Source organism: Mustelus asterias, chromosome 15 (genome assembly GCF_964213995.1).
Source record: "Mustelus asterias chromosome 15, sMusAst1.hap1.1, whole genome shotgun sequence".
Taxonomy (NCBI): Eukaryota; Metazoa; Chordata; class Chondrichthyes; order Carcharhiniformes; family Triakidae; genus Mustelus; species Mustelus asterias.
Genome location: NC_135815.1, coordinates 70,448,497 through 70,472,358, shown reverse-complemented (window position 1 = coordinate 70,472,358; position 23,862 = coordinate 70,448,497). Strand labels below are relative to the sequence as shown.

General features: G+C 48.0%; 1 protein-coding gene across 1 annotated transcript in view; it reads right to left on the bottom strand.

Moving 5' to 3' along the window:
- Positions 1 to 23,862, bottom strand: part of LOC144504734 (interphotoreceptor matrix proteoglycan 1-like) — a 287,982-nt gene that overhangs the window by 210,395 nt on the left and 53,725 nt on the right. Inside the window, exon 4 of the mRNA XM_078230478.1 lies at positions 6,158 to 6,270. Within this exon, the coding sequence (XP_078086604.1) occupies positions 6,158 to 6,270 (113 nt within the window). The remainder of the gene's footprint in view (positions 1 to 6,157; positions 6,271 to 23,862) is intronic.

Genomic DNA, 23,862 nt, shown 5'->3' with positions numbered 1-23,862 from the left:
GGTCTGTAGCTTTGCGGGTTACAGATGAAAATCCTGATAGCTTTTAAATGAGCTGAATGTTTCAGCCTCAACCGCTGATGTGGGCAGTGAATTCCACCACCCTCTGGGTGAAAACGTCCATGTGCTGTGAGTGTTTTTAACTCAACTCTCCAGCTCCTTAATGAATGACCACAAGACCCTTCCTCCCCCCATTCATGAGTCTCTGAACAACCGGTCCCTCTCCTGGCCCACCATCACCAACTTGCCTTTTCCTAGCCTACAGTCTCTGTGTATCCTCTCTCGATCATGCAAATCAAATCCCATCCACACCCCACACACCCTCCTGTGTGTGCGTTCTACTGTTCCATATCGGGTTCCAGATTCCCCACACCCCGATCTTCCCTCTGCTTGCCATCATGTTCCCTCCAAGCCATCACCCTATCAAACCTCCTTCACCCTAATATCACTCATCTCCCCTTGCCCTGGTCATCATGCCAGCCTCTGTTTAAAGTCTGGTAAGTGGCATGGTTTCTAAAGTGTGTTAACCAGGGTTCAGGGTAAACACATTCCTCTTAGAGTGAAGGGCAAGGCTGGCAGAAGTCGGGAACCCTGGATGACTCGGGATATTGAGGCCCTGGTCCAGAAGAAGAAAGAGGCACATGACATGCATAGGCAGCTGGGATCAAGTGAATCTCTTGAAGAGTATAGGGGGTGCAGGAGTAGAGTTAAGAGAGAAATCAGGAGGGCAAAAAGGGGACACAAAATTGTTTTGGCAGATAAGGCAAAGGAGAATCCAAAGAGCTCTACAAATACATAAAGGTCAAAAGAGTAACAAGGGAGAGAGTAGGGCTTCTTAAGGATCAACAAGGTCATCTATGTGCGGATCCACAAGAGATGGGTGAGATCCTAAATGAATACTTCTCATCAGTATTTACTGTTGAGAAAAGCATGGATGTTAGGGAACTTGGGGAAATAAATAGTGATGCCTTGAGGAGTGTACATATTACAGAGAAGGAGGTGCTGGAAGTCTTAAAGCGCATCAAGGTAGATAAATCCCCGGGACCTGATGAAGTATATCGTTGTAGGAGGCGAGGGAGGAAATTGTGGGTCCCCTAGCCGAGATATTTGAATCATCGATAGTCACGGGTGAGGTGCCTGAAGATTGGAGAGTGGCAAATGTTGTGCCTTTGTTTAAAAAGGGCTGCAGGGAAAAGTCTGGGAACTACAGGCCAGTGAGCCTCACATCTGTGGTGGGTAAATTGTTGGAAGGTATTTTGAGAGACAGGATCGACAGGCATTTAGAGATGCAAGGACTGATTAGGGAGTCAGCATGGCTTTGTGAGTGGAAAATCATGTCTCACAAATTTAATTGAGCTTTTGAAGGGCTAACCAAGAAGGTAGATGAGGGCAGTGCAGTTGATATTGTCTACATGGACTTTAGCAAGGCCTTTGACAAGGTACCGCATGGTAAGTTGTTGCATAAAGTTAAATCTCATGGGATCCAGAGTGAGGTATCTAAATAGATACAAAATTGGTTTCTTGACAGAAGCCAGAGGGTGGTTGTAGAGAGTTGTTTTTTAAACTGGAGGCCTGTGACCAGCGGTGTGCCTCAGGGATCAGTGCTGGGCCCACTGTTATTTGTTGTTTATATTAATGAGTTGGATGAGAATATAGGAGGCATGGTTAGTAAGTTTGCAGATGACACCAAGATTGGTGGCATAGTGGACAGTGAAGAAAGTTATCTCCAATTGCAACGGGATCTTGATCAATTGGGCCAGTGGGCTGACGAATGGCAGATGGAGTTTAATTTAGACAAATGCGAGGTGATGCATTTTGGTAGATTGAACCAGGACAGGACTTACTCAGTTAATGATAGGGCGTCGGGGAGAGTTATAGAACAAAGAGATCTAGGGGTACATGTTCATAGTTCCTTGAAAGTGGAGTCACAGGTGGGCAGAATGGTGAAGAAGGCATTCGGCATGCTTGGTTTCATTGGTCAGAACATTGAATACAGGAGTTGGGACGTCTTGTTGAAGTTGTACAAGACATTGGTAAGGCCACACTTGGAATACTGTGTGCAATTCTGGTCACCCTATTATAGAAAGGATATTATTAAAGTAGAAAGAGTGCAGAAAAGATTTACTCAGATGCTACTGGGACTTGATGGATTGAGTTATAAGGAGAGGCTGAATAGACTGGGACTTTTTTCTCTGGAGTGTAGGATGCTGAGGGGTGACCTTATAGAGGTCTATAAAATAATGAGGGGCATAGATAAGGTAGATAGTCAATATCTTTTCCCAAAGATAGGGGAGTCTAAAACGAGAGGGCATAGGTTTAAGGTGAGAGTTACAAAAGTGTCCAGAGGGGCAATTTATTCATACAGAGGGTGGTGAGTGTTTGGAACAAGCTGCCAGAGATAGTAGTAGAGGCGGGTACAATTGTATCTTTTAAAAAGCATTTAGATAGGTAAGATGGGTACAGAGGGATATGGACCAAATGCGGGCTATTGGGATTAGCTTAGGGGCTTTAAAAAAAAAGGGCGGCATGGACAAGATGGGCTGATGGGCCTGTTTCCATGCTGTAAATCTCAATGACTCTAAGACTCTATGAGTAGCCTGCTTGAGATGGGCAGTGGACAATGACATCCAGATGGAGAAGAACAACAGTAAAATATCCAGTTCAAACCCGAGACAGACATAGTGAACACCCAACTCAACACCCGAGACACAGGAAACAGCCCAACTCAACACCTGACACACAGGAAACAGCCCAACTCAACAACCGACACACAGGAAACAGCCCAACTCAACACCCGAGACACAGGAAACAGCCCAACTCAACACCTGACACACAGGAAACAGCCCAGCTCAACACCTGACACACAGGAAACAGCCCAACTCAACACCCGACACACAGGAAACAGCCCAACTCAACACCCGAGACACAGGAAACAGCCCAACTCAACACCCGACACACAGGAAACAGCCCAACTCAACACCCGAGACATAGGAAACAGCCCAACTCAACACCCGACACACAGGAAACAGCCCAACTCAACACCCGAGACACAGGAAACAGCCCAACTCAACACCCGAAACACAGGAAACAGCCCAACTCAACACCCGACACACAGGAAACAGCCCAACTCAACACCCGACACACAGGAAACAGCCCAACTCAACACCCGAGACACAGAAAACAGCCCAACTCAACACCCGACACACAGGAAACAGCCCAGCTCAACATCCGAGACACAGAAAACAGCCCAACTCAACATCCGAGACATAGGAAACAGCCCAGCTCAACACCTGACACACAGGAAACAGCCCAGCTCAACACCCGAGACACAGGTAACAGCCCAACTCAACACCCGACACACAGGAAACAGCCCAACTCAACACCCGACACACAGGAAACAGCCCAACTGAACATCCGAGACACAGGAAACAGCCCAACTCAACACCTGACACACAGGAAACAGCCCAACTCAACATCCGAGACACAGGAAACAGTCCAACTCAACACCTGACACACAGGAAACAGCCCAACTCAACACCCAAGACACAGGAAACAGCCAGCTCAACACCTGACACACAGGAAACAGCCCAACTCAACATCCGAGACACAGGAAACAGCCCAGCTCAACATCCGAGACACAGGAAACAGCCCAACTCAACATCCGGGACACAGGAAACAGCCCAGCTCAACATCCGAGACACAGAAAACAGCCCAACTCAACATCCGAGACATAGGAAACAGCCCAGCTCAACACCTGACACACAGGAAACAGCCCAACTCGACACCCGAGACACAGGAAACAGCCCAACTCAACACCCGACACACAGGAAACAGCCCAACTCAACATCCGACACACAGGAAACAGCCCAACTCAACATCCGACACACAGGAAACAGCCCAACTCAACACCCGACACACAGGAAACAGCCCAACTGAACATCCGAGACACAGGAAACAGCCCAACTCAACACCTGACACACAGGAAACAGCCCAACTCAACATCCGAGACACAGGAAACAGTCCAACTCAACACCTGACACACAGGAAACAGCCCAACTCAACACCCAAGACACAGGAAACAGCCAGCTCAACACCTGACACACAGGAAACAGCCCAACTCAACACCCGACACACAGGAAACAGCCCAACTCAACATCCGACACACAGGAAACAGCCCAACCCAACACCTGACACACAGGGAACAGCCCAACCCAACACCCAAGACACAGGAAACAGCCCAACTCAACATCCGACACACAGGAAACAGCCCAACCCAACACCCGACACACAGGAAACAGCCCAGCTCAACACCTGACACACAGGAAACAGCCCAACTCAACACCTGACACACAGGGAACAGCCCAACCCAACACCCAAGACACAGGAAACAGCCCAACTCAACACCCAAGGCACAGGAAACAGCCCAACTCAACACCCAAGGCACAGGAAACAGCCCAACTCAACATCCGACACACAGGAAACAGCCCAACTCAACACCCAAGGCACAGGAAACAGCCCAACTCAACACCCAAGGCACAGGAAACAGCCCAACTCAACACCCGACACACAGGAAACAGCCCAACTCAACACCCAAGGCACAGGAAACAGCCCAACTCAACACCCGACACACAGGAAACAGCCCAACTCAACATCCGACACACAGGAAACAGCCCAACTCAACACCTGCCACACAGGAAACAGCCCAACTCAACACCCGACACACAGGAAACAGCCCAACTCAACATCCGAGACACAGGAAACAGCCCAACTCAACACCTGACACACAGGAAACAGCCCAACTCAACATCCGAGACACAGGAAACAGTCCAACTCAACACCTGACACACAGGAAACAGCCCAACTCAACACCCAAGACACAGGAAACAGCCAGCTCAACACCTGACACACAGGAAACAGCCCAACTCAACACCCGACACACAGGAAACAGCCCAACTCAACATCCGACACACAGGAAACAGCCCAACCCAACACCTGACACACAGGGAACAGCCCAACCCAACACCCAAGACACAGGAAACAGCCCAACTCAACATCCGACACACAGGAAACAGCCCAACCCAACACCCGACACACAGGAAACAGCCCAGCTCAACACCTGACACACAGGAAACAGCCCAACTCAACACCTGACACACAGGGAACAGCCCAACCCAACACCCAAGACACAGGAAACAGCCCAACTCAACACCCAAGGCACAGGAAACAGCCCAACTCAACACCCAAGGCACAGGAAACAGCCCAACTCAACATCCGACACACAGGAAACAGCCCAACTCAACACCCAAGGCACAGGAAACAGCCCAACTCAACACCCAAGGCGCAGGAAACAGCCCAACTCAACACCCGACACACAGGAAACAGCCCAACTCAACACCCAAGGCACAGGAAACAGCCCAACTCAACACCCGACACACAGGAAACAGCCCAACTCAACATCCGACACACAGGAAACAGCCCAACTCAACACCTGCCACACAGGAAACAGCCCAACTCAACATCTGACACACAGGAAACAGCCCAACTCAACACCTGACACACAGGAAACAGCCCAACTCAACATCCGAGACACAGGAAACAGCCCAACTCAACACCTGACACACAGGAAACAGCCCAACGCAACACCCGACACACAGGAAACAGCCCAACTCAACATCCGAGACACAGGAAACAGCCCAGCTCAACACCTGACACACAGGAAACAGCCCAACTCAACATCCGAGACACAGGAAACAGCCCAACTCAACACCCGAGACACAGGAAACAGCCCAACTCAAAACCCAAGAGAAACACAGTGGACAGCCCTATTCAATGCCAATTATATTGGGTCCTGATTTAGACTGGTCTAATTTCCCTCTGGCTTGGCCTGTATTTGGGAGGGGGAATGTGATCCTGGTGAGTTGAATTTTTAATGAGTAATCATGACATGCTAATGAATGTAAATAGAATTCCTGACATGGATCAGTGGGAAATCTGACCCGCCATGAGTGTGGAGAGTGGAAAGTTCCGATTAGTTTTCCATTGACTGCAATCTGGGCCTCACTCTGAATTTTTCACTCCCGCCCACCATGAATCCCATCGCTAGCAGGCTTGGAAAAATCCACCCAATGAGTAGCTTGGGAGTTAACGGGCATGATCTTACCAGTCTCCTGTGCTAGTAGATCAGCATGGCGAGCCGCGAAGATAGCTGGCGAGGATTTCGTATCCACCATGCCCTGTTTTGCTGCCAATATTGGTTTCACATCCAGAAAGGGCCTAAAGCCAATGAACATAAAAGTCATCAAACTTAACAGGACTTACCCGCTCCCGCATGGCTTCTACTGGCTTCCCGGAATCTTACCTGGAATCACTACTGGTCTCCACCAGCGGTGGCCAGGTGTCGTAACAATGCTGCGGGGATTGGAGGCCATTAAAGTGCCTGGATAATCTGGGGTGTGGCTGGGCAGTGTCAAGTGGGCAGTGAGAACCTGGCAATGCCAATCTGGCACTATGGCAATGCCCACCTGGCATCCTGGCAGTGCCTTGTTGAGCACCATAAGTGTGCCAGGGGCTGTGCCAGGGGGATTGGGCCTGAATGGTGGTGGGGCCTTAGTGGGGGTGGGGCTATGAGGGTGGTGGTATGCATAATGACTGGGGACTTATGCAAGGGGGAGCTCTGCAAGGGGGGTGGTCAGCAGGGGGGGGGTCTATGCAAAGTGAGGGATCTGCAGGGGACCTCTGCAAGTGGGGGAGTCCTGCAGAGGGAAGCTATGCAAGCGGAGGTGGGGTCATACAAGGTGAAGCTCTGCAAGGAGAGGGTCATTCAGAGGGGGCTATGCAAGGGCGAGATATACAAGGGGAGAAGGCTATTTCCAGAAGAAGGGCATGACGAGGGGGCAGGAGCATGTCAGGGGTCTATCAGGGGTCTCATCAGGAGTGTCCTGATGCCCCGATGCCAGCAACCCATGTTGGTGTGGGGGTAGCAATGCCACCGTTGATGTGGGGAGGTGCAGGGGGGGTGGAGGGAGGCCCTCAACTTCAGCAGGAGATTGGCAATGGTGCCCAAGTTCTCTGAAGGCACCTTCCCCGACATACCTAAACTCCGCCCGCCCTGTCCCCACAAACGCAATATTCCCAGCTGAGAAAACCCGCTCAAAATCGGTGTGGAACTCCGGTTTTCAGACTTTTATGACACTGAATATTTTTGGAAAGTTTCTGCCCAATGTGTGAGCTGCCTGAGGAAATGATAGATCACAGACAGCGTGAAGTTAGTCAGCTGCAACATTCTGCTCAAAAGATGCATTTATTCTCCGTGTCGGTTTCTGCACTAACAATTCATTCCTGATGACCTTCCCAACTGAAACTTAGACCCAGGCCACCTGTTCAGGTGAAGTTAAAAATCTCATGCTACCTCTTGGAGATGAACAGAGAGTTCACCCATGGGTATTCGCTCCCACAATCAAACATCTCTGCAAACACAATCACTGGCGCTTCATCTTCTGATGATAGGTCATCGACCTAAAACATTAATTCTTCCTCTGTAAAGTTTATTTATTAGTGTCACAAGTAGGCTTACATTAACACTGCAATTAAGCTACTGTGAAAATCCCCTAGTCACCACACTCGGGCGTCTGTTCGGAGAATGCACTGAGGGAGAATTTAACATGGCCAATGCACCTAACCAGCATGCCTTTCAGGCTGTGGGAGGAAACCGGAGCACCCGGAGGAAACCCACGCAGACACGGGGAGAATGTGCAAACTCCACACAGACAGTGACCCAAGCCGGAATTGAACCCGGGTCCCTGGAGCTGTGAGGCAGCTGTGCTAACCACTCTGCCACCCAACCCAATGCCAAAACTGCTTAGCATTTTCTTATTTTTATTTCAGAATCATAACATCTGAGGTATTTTTCTTCTGTATGGCTGGTCGTTGTGTTTCCTGCTGAATTTGTCTGCATTCCAATGCTGAGTCCCACAGTCTGCTTCATCTCTCAATACTCATACTCCAGTTATAGTAACCTTGAGTGATAAGATCTGTTTTCCCCTCCATTTCTGCTGATAATACTGATTTGCCCTTGCTTGGGTACAGTTCTGGTATCTTTTCCAAAGGACAATTACTCTGATAAAATTAGTCAGCAAAGGGGAAATCTCAAACAGTCCTCAATGGGAGTCAATGCAGACTGACCCCTTCCTAATTGTTATCCTTTTGTCTCTGGCCTAGAAATATTGAACCAAAGTGTTGTGACAATACTTTCCACATGGCTGACCTCAGCTAACACACTCGGCATTAAAGCTGGAGCTTTTTTTGGTCTCCTTGAATAATTTTTAAAATTATTTTTTTAATGTGATGTGGACATCACTGGCTAGGCCCGCACTGTTATTGCCCATCCGTAATTGCCCTTGAGGAGGTGGTGATGAGCTGCTTCCTTGAACCACTGCAGTCCATGCAGTGCAGGTACTCCCAAAATGACATTAGGGAGAGGATTCTAGGATTGTTGAAGGAATGCAATATATTTCAAAGTTGGGATAGTGTATGGCTTGGAGTGGAATGTCCAGATGGCGTGGATGTACTAGATTAGGGTATCTTATACTGGGATGTACTATATTAGGATGTACCATATTAGGATGTCCCATATTAGGATGTACTATATTAGGCAGCAAACTTCAAGAAACAAAGACTTCACATTCTCAAGATATTCAAAAGCACTTTCCAGCAAATGAGGCATTTTTGAAACATTGTCATTATGGCAATGTAGGAAGTCCTTCAATCAATTTGCACATAGCAAGACCCCACAAACAGTACTGGGGTAATCATAGAATAGAATCATAGAATCTTATAGTGCATACAGAGGTCATTCGGCTCATCAAGTCTGCACCGACTCTTTACCCAGTCTTACCCTGTAACCTCATATATTTACCCTGCTAACCCAGCTAACTTATATATCTTGGGACACGAAGGGGTCATTTGGCATGGCCAAACCACCTAACTGCACATCTTTGGTCTGTGGGAGGAAACTGGAGTACCCAGAGAAAACCCACACAGACACAGGGAGAATGTGCAAACTCCACACAGCCAGTGACCCAAGGCCAGAATTGAACCTGGGTCCCTGGAGCTGTGAAGCAGCAGTGCTAACCACTGTGCCACCATGCCATCCTTTCGGTCAGATAATTTGGTTTCTTTAGGTAATAGATGAGTGATAAATATTGTCCACACAGCCAGGCAAACTCCTCTGTTATTACTTGACCAGTGTCAGGGAATCTTTTACAACCACCAGAGAGGACACGTGGGTGCTCACTTTAACCTCTCATCTGGGACAGTATTCTCTCAGCACTGCACTGAGGTGTCAAGTGTGATTATGTGCTCAGCTATCTTAAGTGTGATTTGAAACTACAATCTCCAAACTCAATGGCAAGAGTGTGATCATTGAGCCATGGCTGAATTGAGTCAGCAGTGGAATTGAGTAAACAATTTTTAATGTCAAGTCACTGGGGATTATAGTTCCATTAATACCTATTGAAATCAGGCACTGGAGTTTATATGTGCTTGATCCTGACTGTCATGTCTGGTTACGCTTGGTACATGGTCCGGGAACCGGCATCATAATGTAGATAAATCTCCTTGTTAAGTAATTCCACAGGATTATTTGCTTTCGAGTTGCTCAACAATCAAGCTTAATTTAGAAAGCTGTCAAAAGACAACAGCAACGTGCTTGGTTTTGTAGCTCAGGGCATATACTGCACAAAACAAGGAGGTAATGTTGAATAAGACCTTACCTATGTCACAGTTATAGTATTGTGAGTGGTTTTATACATCCCATTCTTCACAAAATGTAAGGGCAATGGAGCTTGAAAGGGACAAGAGGGGTGACAGTCATATTAAGTAGCTGCAGAAGTTAGGGATTTTTCACCAAAGCTGCAAAGGTTAAGGAGTTGGAAGCTGTCTTCAGAAATATGAAGTGTTGTGATAAAAACAATTTTCACTCACCAACAATGGGCGCGATTTAACAAAAATAATTTAAAGTCCTAAACGATCGAGAAAACGGGAGAGAATTGAATTGGTATTTTATGTGAGCTTCTAGTCGCAATCTTATAGCACTTGGTGCAAAAAAAGTTCCAGGATGCGATTCTCGCCAGTAGGGGGTGTGGGGGGGGGGGGGGCGGTGCTTGAGATTGCAGGGAAGCCAGCTGATAAGCTCTAGGGACGCCATCATGCAGACGCCCCGATCTTCCAGTGAATTGAGAGATCTCCCCACCCCTCTCATGGATATCGGGAGCCCTCTGCCGATCGCCGCCATCTGCAGAGCTCCCCCACCATCACTCCCACCATTTGCAGAGTTCTCCATCCTCCACGGATATCAGGACCCCCCACACTGCTGATCCCCTCTGTGTTGGTTTACTACCCCCATCTCCCCCACGGACATCAACGCACCCACATCGATCGCCACATCTGCAGAGTTTCCTCCCTCCCACCCTGATCTCCACCCCAACAGAGTGTAGTGTTCTCTCCCTCCCACCCTGATCTCCACCCCGGCAGAGCTCCCCTTCCCTCTCCCCCATCAAAGCTCCATGCCCACAGTCTCCACCTTGACTCAGTCCTCACACCCTTGGCACTGTCCCTGGCACAGCTATGGTGCCAGGTGGGCAGTGCCTGGGTGGCACAGCACCATAGACACTGCTGGGTCCTGCCCCCAACCATTCAGGGGTCTTCAATGGCTTCTGATTCCCCCCGGCGAGGCCATCACGTCTGGTCTCCTCTGCTGGGGAGAACCTTGACTGGTGAGGTGATTAAGGTAAGTGAGCCCGGATAATAGCATCTGGGACTCGTTACTGACACGCTAAAATCAGCTTCCAGAGCCAATTTCAGTGGCAAAACAAGCCTGGTATGATTGGGGGAGGCATGTGTCTTATTATTCACCTCTCGCCCAATCTTACCACTTCGCCTTGCCGAAAGCCGAGAGAGGGTCGAAGTCGTAAGATCGCGCCAAATATGAACTTGAGGACATAAATTTAATGCAATAAAAGAGAATTAAAGAAACAAAGTACTTTTATTTATATAATATTATACTCTTGACAGCCAGGACCTTATTTTACCATTTTGATTCTAAGTGCTGGGCGGACTTGAAACTGGGAGTGTTTCAGATCCGACTTTTAGACCCGTTCTCGGGCGCCCCCATACGCACTCTGCCTGAAAAAATATCAGCAATTCCGAATCTCACTGCAGAAACCTGTGGGCGGGGCTTAACACACCCAAAACCCTGCAGCTCCGATCGGCGCCTCCAACTGCGCATGCGCAATAAAAACAAATAATAAAACACCCCCCAGCCGCATCGCTCCTGGGCCAGATAATGCTCCCCCCTGGCCCCCACAGACATTGCCCCACCTCCACAACATAACTGACCCCCTCATCTCCCCACCCACCCGCCACCCAGACCGATCGCGGCCCACCCCCCGTCCCCCCCACCAATCACAAGCAGAGTGGCAGCGGACCCCCCTTTGGCCCCCATGCCCCTGCCCCCCAAATCTGAGCCAGAGAGCCATCTGACCCACCTTCCTCACCCCCACCAGAGAGCCATCTGACCCGCCTTCCTCCCCCCAACCACAGAACCATCTGACTCACCTCCCTCCCCCCACCAGAGAGCCATCTGACCCGCCTTCCTCCCCCCAACCACAGAACCATCTGACTCACCTCCCTCCCCTCCACCAGAGAGCAATCTGACCTACCCCCCTCCCACCGCCCCCACCATTGATCTGAGTCACAGAGCCCCTGGAAGCTCGGAATTTACCTCCTCAGAAGCTGGAGCGCCTTTGCAGACCATATCTGTTTCACGCCGAATCTGGACAGGTGAATGCGATGGTAAAGGGAGAAGTGCCGGTGAGTTTGGGCGTGCAGCCCATTGATGATGTCGCGTCTGTTTCGGGCGCGGTCCCGACAGCGGCCATTTTTGGCCCATGGTAAAGGGGGAACTGGCGGGGAGGCGTGCGTGGATCATGCTACTTGCCTCACACCCGACTTTACCAAGTTTTCGCACACAAAAATGGGCACAACTTGATGATAAAATCAGGCCCCCCAGAATCCAAAGCCAGTCTTTACTTTAGATTTATTCAGAGAGCAAAGCCTTACAGGCCGATGTCTCCTGATTCCACTCAACTCTGTTCATGTCTCTTTATATATGCTCAGGTAACCATCCAATACATGCCCTCCGCCTGTATGCACTAACTTCAGCTGCTACAATTAATATATAACATCTTTCATGACCGCAGGGAATCTCAAAACACTGTGTGACTAATAAACTACTTTCAAAGTATAATCACTGTTGAAATATAAAAATGTGGAAGCCAGTGAAGAAGGGAAAGGGTTAATGTTTTTTTGTACTCAATGTACTTTGTGCCTAAAAGGTTGAACTTTGTACCTGGAATGTATCACAAACATAACTCTTGCTTATGGCTAGCCTCCTTTTTGTTTATATTGCTCCTGGTAGTAATACAAGCCATTTGTTCATGTCTTTCATCTTTTACTTTTAGTAGTATAAGCCATTTGTTCATGGTTCCCTCGCTTGTTTATATCATTCTGATAAAACAAACAGTTAAATATAGATGTTAGGGGGTAAGTCTTTCTTTCTCATAGGCTTGTGTATGATTTAAACAAAGGAAGCAAATGGTAGAGTGCGAGAATGGCCGTTTGAAGGAGGACTCCCACTGGGACAGCTGCAAACGCACACAGTCACTTCAAAGGAAAAGCTGCGGGAAGAGCAGGGGACCAGAGGTGACACCTTGGCTTCGACTACCAGGAGAATTGTGCTTTATGACCCAAGGATATCAGATAGTCTCTGGATCATGGTTAGAGACTATCAGAAGCTGTTAAAGGAACTATAATTTACGATCAAGGACGGTTAACTGGACTTTGCTTTATTGCTTGTATTGGGAACCCTGATGTATAAATATCCACGCTTCTTGTGTTCAGAGAGAACTTTGGCTTCCGCTTTCAAGGGGTCAAGTTCTCCCATAAGCTTGTGAGAATAAAGCCTGACTGTACTTTGACTCATACCAGCCTCAAGAGGTATATTTTCCGACTTCACCAGTTTACGCACAGCAAGATCCCACAAACAATATTTAAGGGATCAATATTGACCAGGACACCAGGAAGACAATGTCATGGGATCTTTTATACTCCTTGAGAGGAAGAGTTGGGCTCAGGCAGAAGATATTACTCCTAAAGAGAAGGTGTAGTGTAATGGAAGGTGTAGTCTAGATGATGGGCTCAAGACCGCAGATTGGACCTGAAATTACAACCAGCTGACTCAGAAAATGAGAGTGTTACTGCTGACACAACAATTATCCATTGTCAAATAACGTATTACAAATTACCGACCAAGGAACCTCATTTTAGTGTGTCCGGTGATCAAATTAGAACAGGGAAGGTAGGAAAAGAACATGCTTTCACAGCTGTAGCTGGCCTCCCAGTGGCACACAAGTCCTGAAGTAGACAATTCAGAATTAGAAATTAAACCAGATCATGAGGGAGTAGATTGATCAAATCTCCCTGGAGTGGAACAATTATGTTTTATGAATTCTAATTAAAATAAATGAATAGTTACTGAAAGAATCATGAAGAGATAATTGGTGATAAAATGTGAGTTTTAGCAAAAAAATGCTTGAATATTTCAGACTAAATGTTAATCGTTTGATTTTTTTTAAAGGTATGTCATGACAGGTAAGATGGGTATAGAGGGATATGGGTCAAACATGGGCAATTGGGATTAGCTTAGTGGTTAAAAAACAGGGTGGCATGGACAAGTTGGGCTGAAGGGCCTGTTTCCATGCTGTAAACCCCTGTGACTCTATGACGTTGCTTTTGTTAGTAGACAGGCCGATCTGGGCCATTGTATAATGTTAAATCAAACTGAATACTCAAACAGCTTTGCAAACCTTCTGAGTTACAAACCTTAAGGTCCAGTTTTCCAGCACCTTCAGTGCAGGAATACTTCCACAGGAAGGCTGAGGGGCTTGTAAAGGTCACAAAGTGTTTCACAGGTGTTAACGGCAACATTAAGCATTGCAATATGGGCTGCAACTAAACGGCGAGAAAACCAGAGCGGTGTGGGCCGGACCACAATCATTTTCTGGGAGAGTGGTGAGTTGCGCACCAGTCCTGGGAAGGGGTTAAACACGCGGGTGAGCCTGGCTGCAAAGTGAGCAGGCACCATTTTGGAAGGGTGCCCCGATCTCACAATGCACTGGGAGATCCCCTCCCTCCTCCAATGGACATCGGGACCCCCAGCCCCCTCATCAGCGGCATGTTTCCCCACCCCCTCCCCGACACAGATCACCAGCATTGGGACAGTGGGGCCCTCGCAATGGCTCTCCCTTCATGACTTCCCCACCCCTGCCCCAACACAGATCACCAGCATTGGGACAGTGGGGCCCTCCCAATGGCTCTCCCTTCATGACTTCCTGACATACCCCCCTTCATGCTCTGACCATTCATGACACCTCATCATAACCCCTCCCCCCCCCCATCATAACCTTCCCCTTGTCAAATCCCCAGCTCAGGCTCCACGCCCACTCAGGTCCCAGCCCTTTGGCACTGCCCTGGCACACAGTGCCCAACCGGCACTGCCAGTGTGTCAGGTGGGCACTCCCAGCCATGTCCCTAACCACCCAGAGGCTTCAATTGTCTCTGAGCCCCCTGGTGTGGCCATTGCACCTGGTCTCTGCTAGTGGAGACCAGTAGTGATTCCCGTCGGTCTCGTGCTGCACCCAAGGGTCAGGAGATCCCGGGAGCTGGGAGAATCCACCATGGAATGGCCTAAGCATATTTAAATGATACTTTAAATATGCTAATAGGCCTTGGGTGTGATCCAGTTTCTGCTGGTGGAAAGCGACTGGGATGATTACAAACTCTTTGTTGCTGAGCGTTAAAAAACGATTTTTAGGACCGTGCACTATTTTCCAGGATTGTGGTGATCTGCGCCAGGCTCGGCAAGGCTGGAAAATCACCCCTATAGTGTGAGGGGATTGCAAGCCCTCCTCCTCAGCAACTTACCTTAGGAGCAGCAGCTTAGGCCAGAATCTTTGTTCTGAATTAGGGGAGAGGTGTCAGAATGCCTGTTTAATGTCCCAAAGCTCACCCGTGAATGGAGATGAGGCCAAATCTTCAGTTCCTCATCACCGGGAGGAATCCAAAAAGCGACCTTGTAGAATCATACAGCACAGATGGAGCTAACTCAGTCCATTCAGTTCTACTTTCCCATTCTGATCCCATAGCCCCCTGCAAATAAAAGCCTATGGTGTAGGATGTAACATTGACATGGATAGAAGATTAGCTAGCTAAAGAAAAGAGAGGGTAGGCAGAAATGGCTCATTTTCCTGTTGGAAAGATGTGACAAATGGTATGCCAGAAGGGTCAGTGCAGTGACCTCAACTGTTTCCAATTTGTATAAATGACATGCATGAAGGGACCAATGATATTTGCTGATGACACAAAGACAGGTAAGAAAGTAAGTTGTGAAGAGGACATAAGGAGACTTCAAAAGGATATGGATAGGTTAAGTGAGTGGGCAAATAGCTGGCAAATAGAGTATTATGGGGAAAATGTGAGGTCAGCCAATTTGACAGGAAGAAAAAAATGAAACATGTTGTCTAAATGGTGAGAGATTGCAGAGCTCTGAAATGCAGAGGGAGCTGGGTGTTTTAGTGCATGAATTGCAAAAGGTTAGTACGCAGGTACAGCAAGTAATTGGGAAAGCTAATAGGATGTAATCATTTATTGTGAGGGGAATTGATTACAAAAGTAGGGAGGTTATGCTTCAGTTATAAAGGGCATTGGTGAAACCACATCTGGAGCCTGTGTACGGTATTGGTCTCCTTACTTGAGGGAAGATGTAAATATATTGGAAGCAGTTCAAAGAAGGTTAACTCGTTGGATATCTGGAATGAGCAGGTTGCCTTATGAGGAAAGGTTGGTCAGACTAGGCTTGTATTGACACGGTGGCACAGTGATTAGCACTGCTGCCTCACAACACCGGAGACACGGTTCAATTCCGGCCTAGGGTCACTGTCTGTGTGGAGTTTGCACATTCTCCCTGTGTCTGCGTGGGTTTCCTCCAGGTGCTCTGGTTTCCTCCCACAGTCCAAAGATGTGCGGGTTAGGTTGATTGGCCATGCTGAGTTGACCCTAGTGTCAGGGGATTAACAGTAAATATGTGGGGTTATGGGAATAGGGCCTGGGTGGGATTGTGGTCAGTGCAGACTCGATAGGCCGAATGGCCTCCCTCTGCACTGTAGGAATTCTATGATTCTATGACTGGAGTTTAGAAGAGTAAGAGGTGACGTGATTGAAACATATAAGATCCTGAGTGAGGGGTCTTGACCGGGTGCATGTGGAGAAAATGTTTCCTCTTGTCGGAGAATCTAGAATTAGGGGCCATTGTTTAAAAATAAGGGGCTGCTCACTTAGGGCACAGATGAGGGAATTTTATTTTCTCTCAGAGAGTTGGGAGACTCAAAAGTCGGTAAGGCAATCTTTGAATATCTTTAAGGCAGAAGTATATAGTTTCCTGATAAGCAAGGGGGTGAAAGGTATTGGGGACAGGCAGGAATGTAAAGTTGAGGTTAAGATGAGATCAACCAAGATCTTATTGTATGGCAGAGCAGGTTTGAGGGGCAGAGTGGCCTTCTCCTGTTCCTAACTCATGTGGCTGTGCTACTGAATGTGCTTCTACCATTCTTTCCAGCAGAGAATTCTAATTCTTAACAACTTACTGCATAAAATAAAATTCTGTGTTTCTTCCCTCTGGTTCATTTGCCAATTATCTTAAATTGGAGCCCCATGGTTTATGATACTGAGAGTAAGACATTTACAGGGTCCATTGTGAATAGACACATTATTACTGTACCTTTATAAGGCACTAACACATGTACAAACTGTCTATTTTGTCTCCAAATGGCCTACTCCTGCTCTTATTTCTTATGTTCTTATGTTCTTATTTTGCCTTAAAATAAGTCACTGCATAGATTGCTGTGAGATACTAAAGTCAATATTACATTTGGTATAATTTTACATGCTTCTCAACAGTTCTCCAAATCAATATTTTCGTCAAGAATTTGCAATGTATCTGCTAAAACTTTGTCGCATTGCAGTCGGGCTTTAACCACATCTTACCAACATCTGCTTACGTTGTCACGTTCTGTCACCTGATGTCATAGAAATAATTGAATCAGTAAGTGGACAGAAGGAAGGATACATTGCCGACAAACCCCTGTCAGGACGTAAAGATGGCTCTCCATTAGGTGATGTGGAGATGCCGGCGTTGGACTGGGGTAAGCACAGTAAGAAGTCTCTCAACACCAGGTTAAAGTCCAACAGTCCATTTGGCAGCACTAGCTTTCGGAGTCTCAGGCTCCTTCATCAGGTGAGTGAGGACTTGTGTTCACAGACAGGTCATAAAGAGACACAAACTCAATTTACAAGATAATAGTTGGAATGCGAGTCTTTACAGATAATCAAGTCTTAAAGGTACAGACAATGTGAGTGGAGAGAGAGCCAAGCACAGGTTAAAGAGATGTGTATTGGCTCCAGCCAGGATAGTTAGTGAGATTTTGCAAGCCCAGGCAAGTTGTGGGGGTTACAGATAGTGTGACATGAACCCAAGATCCCGGTTGAGGCCGTCCTCATGTGTGCGGAACTTGGCTATCAGTTTCTGCTCAGCGATTCTGCGTTGTCGTGTGTCGTGAATGTCAGAGGCTGATTGCCTGTGACTGCTGAAGGGAACACTCCTGCCTGGTGATTGTCGAGCGGTATTCATTCATTCATTGTCGTAGCGTCTGCATGGTCTCCCCAATGTACCATGCCTCGGGACATCCTTTCCTGCAGCGTATCAGGTAGACAACGTTGGCTGAGTCGCAAGAGTATGTACCGTGTACCTGATGGATGGTGTTCTCACGTGAGATGATGGCATCCGTGTCGATGATCCGGCACGTCTTGCAGAGGTTGCTGTGGCAGGGTTGTGTGGTGTCGTGGTCACTGTTCTCCTGAAGGTTGGGTAGTTTGCTGCGGACAATGGTCTGTTTGAGGTTGTGCAGTTGTTTGAAGGCAAGAAGTGGGGGTGTGGGGATGGCCTTGGCAAGATGTTCATCTTCATCGATGACATGTTGAAGGCTCTGGAGAAGATGTCGTAGCTTCTCTGCTCCAGGGAAGTACTGGACGACGAAGGGTACTCTGTCCGTCGTGTCCTGTGTTTGTCTTCTGAGGAGGTCGGTGCGGTTTTTCGCTGTGGCACGTCAGAACTGTCGATCGATGAGTTGAGTGCCATATCCTGTTCTTATGAGGGCGTCTTTCAGTGTCTGTAGGTGTCTGTTGCGACCCTCCTCATCTGAGCAGATCCTGTGTATACGGAGGGCTTGTCCGTAGAGGATGGCTTCTTTAACATGTTTAGGGTGGAAGCTGGAGAAGTGGAGCATCGTGAGGTTATCCGTGAGCTTGCGGTGCAGTGAAGTGCTGAGGTGACCGTCCTAGATGGAGAAGTGTACCGACAACTGAATAATGAGGAACACTACAGACAGTTACCCGCAGATCCGACCAAAGAACACACCTGTCAACTCAACACTCTGATCAAGACCTTTGATCCGGACCTTCAGAGCACCCTCCATGCTTTTATCCCATGTAATCCCCGCGTTGGAGATCTCTACTGCCTCCCGAAGATACACAAGGCAAACACACCCGACCGTCCCATTGTATCAGGCAATGGGACCCTGTGCGAGAACCTCTCTGGCTACGTCGAGGGCATCCTGAAACCCATTGTACAAAGAACCCCCAGCTTCTGTTGTGACACTACGGACTTCCTACAGAAACGCGGCACACATGGAGCAGTTGAACAAGGAGCGCTCCTCGTCACAATGGATGTCTCGGCACTCTACACCAGCATCCCCCACAACAACGGCATTGCTGCAACTGCCTCAGTATTCAACACCGACGACTGCCAGTTTCCAGATGCAATTCTACAACTCATCCGCTTCATCCTGGATCACAATGTCTTCACCTTCAACAACCAGTTCTTCATTCAGACACATGGAACAGCCATGGAGACCAAATTCACACCTTAATATGCCAACATCTTTATGCACAGGTTCGAACAAGACCTCTTCACCGCACAGGACCTTCAACCAATGCTATACACTAGATACATCAACGACATTTTCTTCCTTTGGACTCATGGCGAACAATCATTGAAACAACTCTATGATGACATCAATAAGTTCCATCCCACCATCAGACTCAGCATGGACTACTCTCCGGATTCGGTTGCATTCTTGGACTCATGCATCTCCATCAAGGACAGTCACCTCAGCACTTCACTGTACCGCAAGCCCACGGATAACCTCACGATGCTCCACTTCTCCACTAAACACGTTAAAGAAGCCATCCCCTACAGACAAGCCCTCCGTATGGACAGGATCTGCTTAGATGAGGAGGATTGCAACAGACACCTACAGACGCTGAAAGACGCCCTCATAAGAACAGGATATGGTGCTCGACTCATCGAACGACAGTTAACGTGCCACAGTGAAAAACCGCACCGACCTCCACAGAACACAAACACGGGACGCGGCGGACAGAGTAACCTTCGTCATCCAGAACTTCCCCGGAGCGGAGAAGCTACGACATCTTCTCCGGAGTCTTCAACATGTCATTGATGAAGATGAACATCTCGCCAAGGCCATCCCCACATCCCCACTTCTTGCCTTCAAACAACCGCACAACCTCAAACAGACCATTGTCCGCAGCAAACTACCCAGCCTTCAGGAGAACAGTGACCATGACACCACACAACCCTGCCACAGCAACCTCTGCAAGACGTGCCGGATCATCGACATGGATGCCATCATCTCACATGAGAACACCATCCACCAGGTACACGGTACATACACTTGCGACTCAGCCAACGTTGTCTACATGATACGATGCAGGAAAGGATGTCCCGAGGCATAGAACATAGAACATAGAACATAGAACATTACAGCGCAGAACAGGCCCTTCGGCCCACGATGTTGCACCGACCAGTTAAAAAAAAACTGTGACCCTCCAACCTAAACCAATTTCTTTTCGTCCATGAACCTATCTACGGATCTCTTAAACGCCCCCAAACTAGGCGCATTTACTACTGATGCTGGCAGGGCATTCCAATCCCTCACCACCCTCTGGGTAAAGAACCTACCCCTGACATCGGTTCTATAACTACCCCCCCTCAATTTAAAGCCATGCCCCCTCGTGCTGGATTTCTCCATCAGAGGAAAAAGGCTATCACTATCCACCCTATCTAAACCTCTAATCATCTTATATGTTTCAATAAGATCCCCTCTTAGCCGCCGCCTTTCCAGCGAAAACAATCCCAAATCCCTCAGCCTCTCCTCATAGGATCTCCCCTCCATACCAGGCAACATCCTGGTAAACCTCCTCTGCACCCTCTCCAAAGCCTCCACATCCTTCCTGTAATGTGGGGACCAGAACTGCACACAGTACTCCAAGTGCGGCCGCACCAGAGTTGTGTACAGTTGCAACATAACGCTACGACTCCTAAATTCAATCCCCCTACCAATAAACGCCAAGACACCATATGCCTTCTTAACAACCTTATCTACTTGATTCCCAACTTTCAGGGATCTATGCACACATACACCTAGATCCCTCTGCTCCTCCACACTATTCAAAGTCCTCCCGTTAGCCCTATACTCAACACATCTGTTATTCCTACCAAAATGAATTACCTCACACTTCTCCGCATTAAAGTCTTCCTGCAAACTACGACACCCTTCCTCACTGTCTACCACACCACCGACTTTGGTGTCATCAGCAAATTTGCTAATCCACCCAACTATACCCTCATCCAGATCATTAATAAATATTACAAACAGCAGTGGCCCCAAAACAGATCCCTGAGGTACACCACTTGTAACCGCACTCCATGATGAATATTTACTATCAACCACCACCCTCTGTTTCCTATCCGCTAGCCAATTCCTGATCCAATTTCCTAGATCACCCCCAATCCCATACATCTGCATTTTCTGCAGAAGCCTACCATGGTGAACCTTATCAAACGCCTTACTAAAATCCATATATACCACGTCCACTGCCTTGCCCCCATCCACCTCCTTGGTCACTTTCTCAAAAAACTCAATAAGGTTAGTAAGGCACGACCTACCTGCCACAAAACCATGCTGACTATCACCTATCAATTCATTACTCTCCAAATAACTATAAATCCTATCCCTTATAATTTTTTCCAACATCTTGCCGACAACAGAAGTGAGACTCACCGGTCTATAATTCCCGGGGAAGTCTCTGTTCCCCTTCTTAAACAATGGGACAACATTCGCTAACCTCCAATCTTCTGGTACTATACCAGAGGCCAACGACGACCTGAAGATCAGAGCCAGAGGCTCTGCAATCACTTCTCTTGCCTCCCAGAGAATCCTTGGATAAATCCCATCCGGACCAGGGGATTTATCTATTTTCAGACCCTCCAGAATATCCTGCACATCCTCCTTATCAACTGTAATACTGTCTATTCTACTCCCTTGCAACCCAGTGTCCTCCTCAGCTATATTCATGTCCCCTTGCGTGAACACCGAAGAGAAATATTGGTTCAATGCTTCACCAATCTCCTCCGGTTCCACACATAACTTCCCTCTGCCATCTATAACTGGCCCTAAACTTGCCCTAACCAACCTTCTGTTCTTGACATACCTATAGAACGCCTTAGGATTCTCTTTAACCCTATCCGCCAAAGTCTTCTCATGTCCCCTTTTAGCCCTTCTAAGCTCGCTCTTCAACTCCCTCTTAGCCAATCTAAAGCTTTCTAGTGCACTACCCGAGTGCTCACGTCTCATCCGAACATAAGCCTCCTTTTTCTTTTTAACCAACAAAGAAACTTTTTTGGTGCACCACGGTTCCCTAGCCCTACCAATTCCTCCTTGCCTGACAGGGACATACCTATCACAGACTCGCAGTAGCTGCTCCTTGAAAAAACTCCACATGTCGGACGTTCCCAGTCCCTGTAATCTCCTAGTCCAACCTATGTTTCCTAATTCTCTCCTAATAGCCTCATAATTACCCTTCCCCCAGCTAAAACCATTGGCCCGAGGTTCATGCCTATCCCTTTCCATCACTAAGGTGAACGTAACCGAATTGTGGTCACTATCACCAAAATGCACACCAACTTCCAAGTCTAGCACCTGGTCTGGCTCATTTCCCAGCACCAGATCCAATATAGCCTCACCTCTAGTTGGCCTGTCTACATACTGAGTCAAAAAACCTTCCTGCACGCTTTGAACAAAAACTGACCCCTCTAACGAGCTAGAGCTATAACAATTCCAGTCAATATTAGTCAAGTTAAAATCCCCCATAACAATTGCCCTATTACTTTCACTCCTAAGCAGGATTGACTCCGCAATCCTTTCCTCAACCTCTCTAGAACTTTTAGGAGGTCTATAAAAGACTCCCAACAGGGTGACCTCTCCTCTCCTATTTCTAATCTCCGCCCATACTACCTCAACAGATAAGTCCTCATCAAACCTCCTCTCTGACACTGTGATACAATCTCTGACCAATAATGCTACCCCTCCCCCTCTTCTACCTCCTTCCCTACTTCGACTAAAACATTTGAACCCCGGGACCTGCAGCATCCATTCCTGCCCCTGCTCTATCCATGTCTCTGAAATAGCCACAACATCGAAGTCCCAGGTACTGATCCACGCTGCAAGTTCACCCACTTTATTGCGAATACTCCTGGCATTGAAGTATACACATTTCAAACCCTGCTCCACCCCACCTCTGCAATGCCGTGCATTGCAGTCCCCATCCATGCATCCCTCACTTTCAGCCCCACTACTCAGGATCCCTCCCCCCCCCCGAATCAGTTTAAACCTCCCTGCATGGCCTTAGCAAATTTACCCCCCAGGATATTGGTCCCCTTCTGATTAAGGTGTAGACCATCCTTCTCATAGAGGTCACACCTTCCCCAGTACGAGCCCCAATTGCTTAAGTACCTGAACCCCTCCCTCCTGCACCATCCCCTCAGCCATGAATTCAAACCTTCCCTCTCCCTATTCCTCTCTAAACTATCCCGTGGTACAGGCAAGAGTCCAGAGATAACCACTCTGTCAGTCTTGGCCTTTAGTTTCCACCCCAACTCCATAAATCCCTGCCTAATATCCCCTTCCCCTATCCTCCCTATGTCGTGTGTCCCCACATGTACAATAACTTGTGGTTTATCTCCCTCCCCCCTAAGAGTCCTGAATACCCTGTCAGACACATCCCGGACCCCAGCCCCTGGTAGGCAACACACCAACCCTGAGTCCCTACCTTTAGTTCCGACCCTCCTATCTGTCTCCTTAATTGTGGAGTCCCCAATCACAAGGCCCAGTCTTTTACAGCCCCTAACCACCTGAGCTTTCTCACTCGGCTCACCCCCAGAGATCTGCTCTCTATGCTCAGTTGATTCCTCCTCAACTGTAGCCTCCAGCACCGAAAACCTATTATGGAGGGGAACTGCCCCAGGGGATTGTCTTCCCGATTGCTTCTTACCCCTCCTCCTGGCATTGACCCAAGCCTCATTTCTAGGAGTTACTATTTCTCTATAACTCCTATCAACTTCCACCTCCGCCTCCCGAATTATGCGGAGTTCCTCTACCTCCCCCTCCAGCTCCTTTACACGCTCCTCCAGAAGCTGCAATCTAATGCACTTCTTACAACTAAAATCTCCTGAAACACTACTGGATTTCCTCACCACATACATCCCACAGGAGATGCAGCATACTGCCTGAACTGCCATCCCTGAAGCCATTACCAGCAAGAAAAAAAGAAAACAAA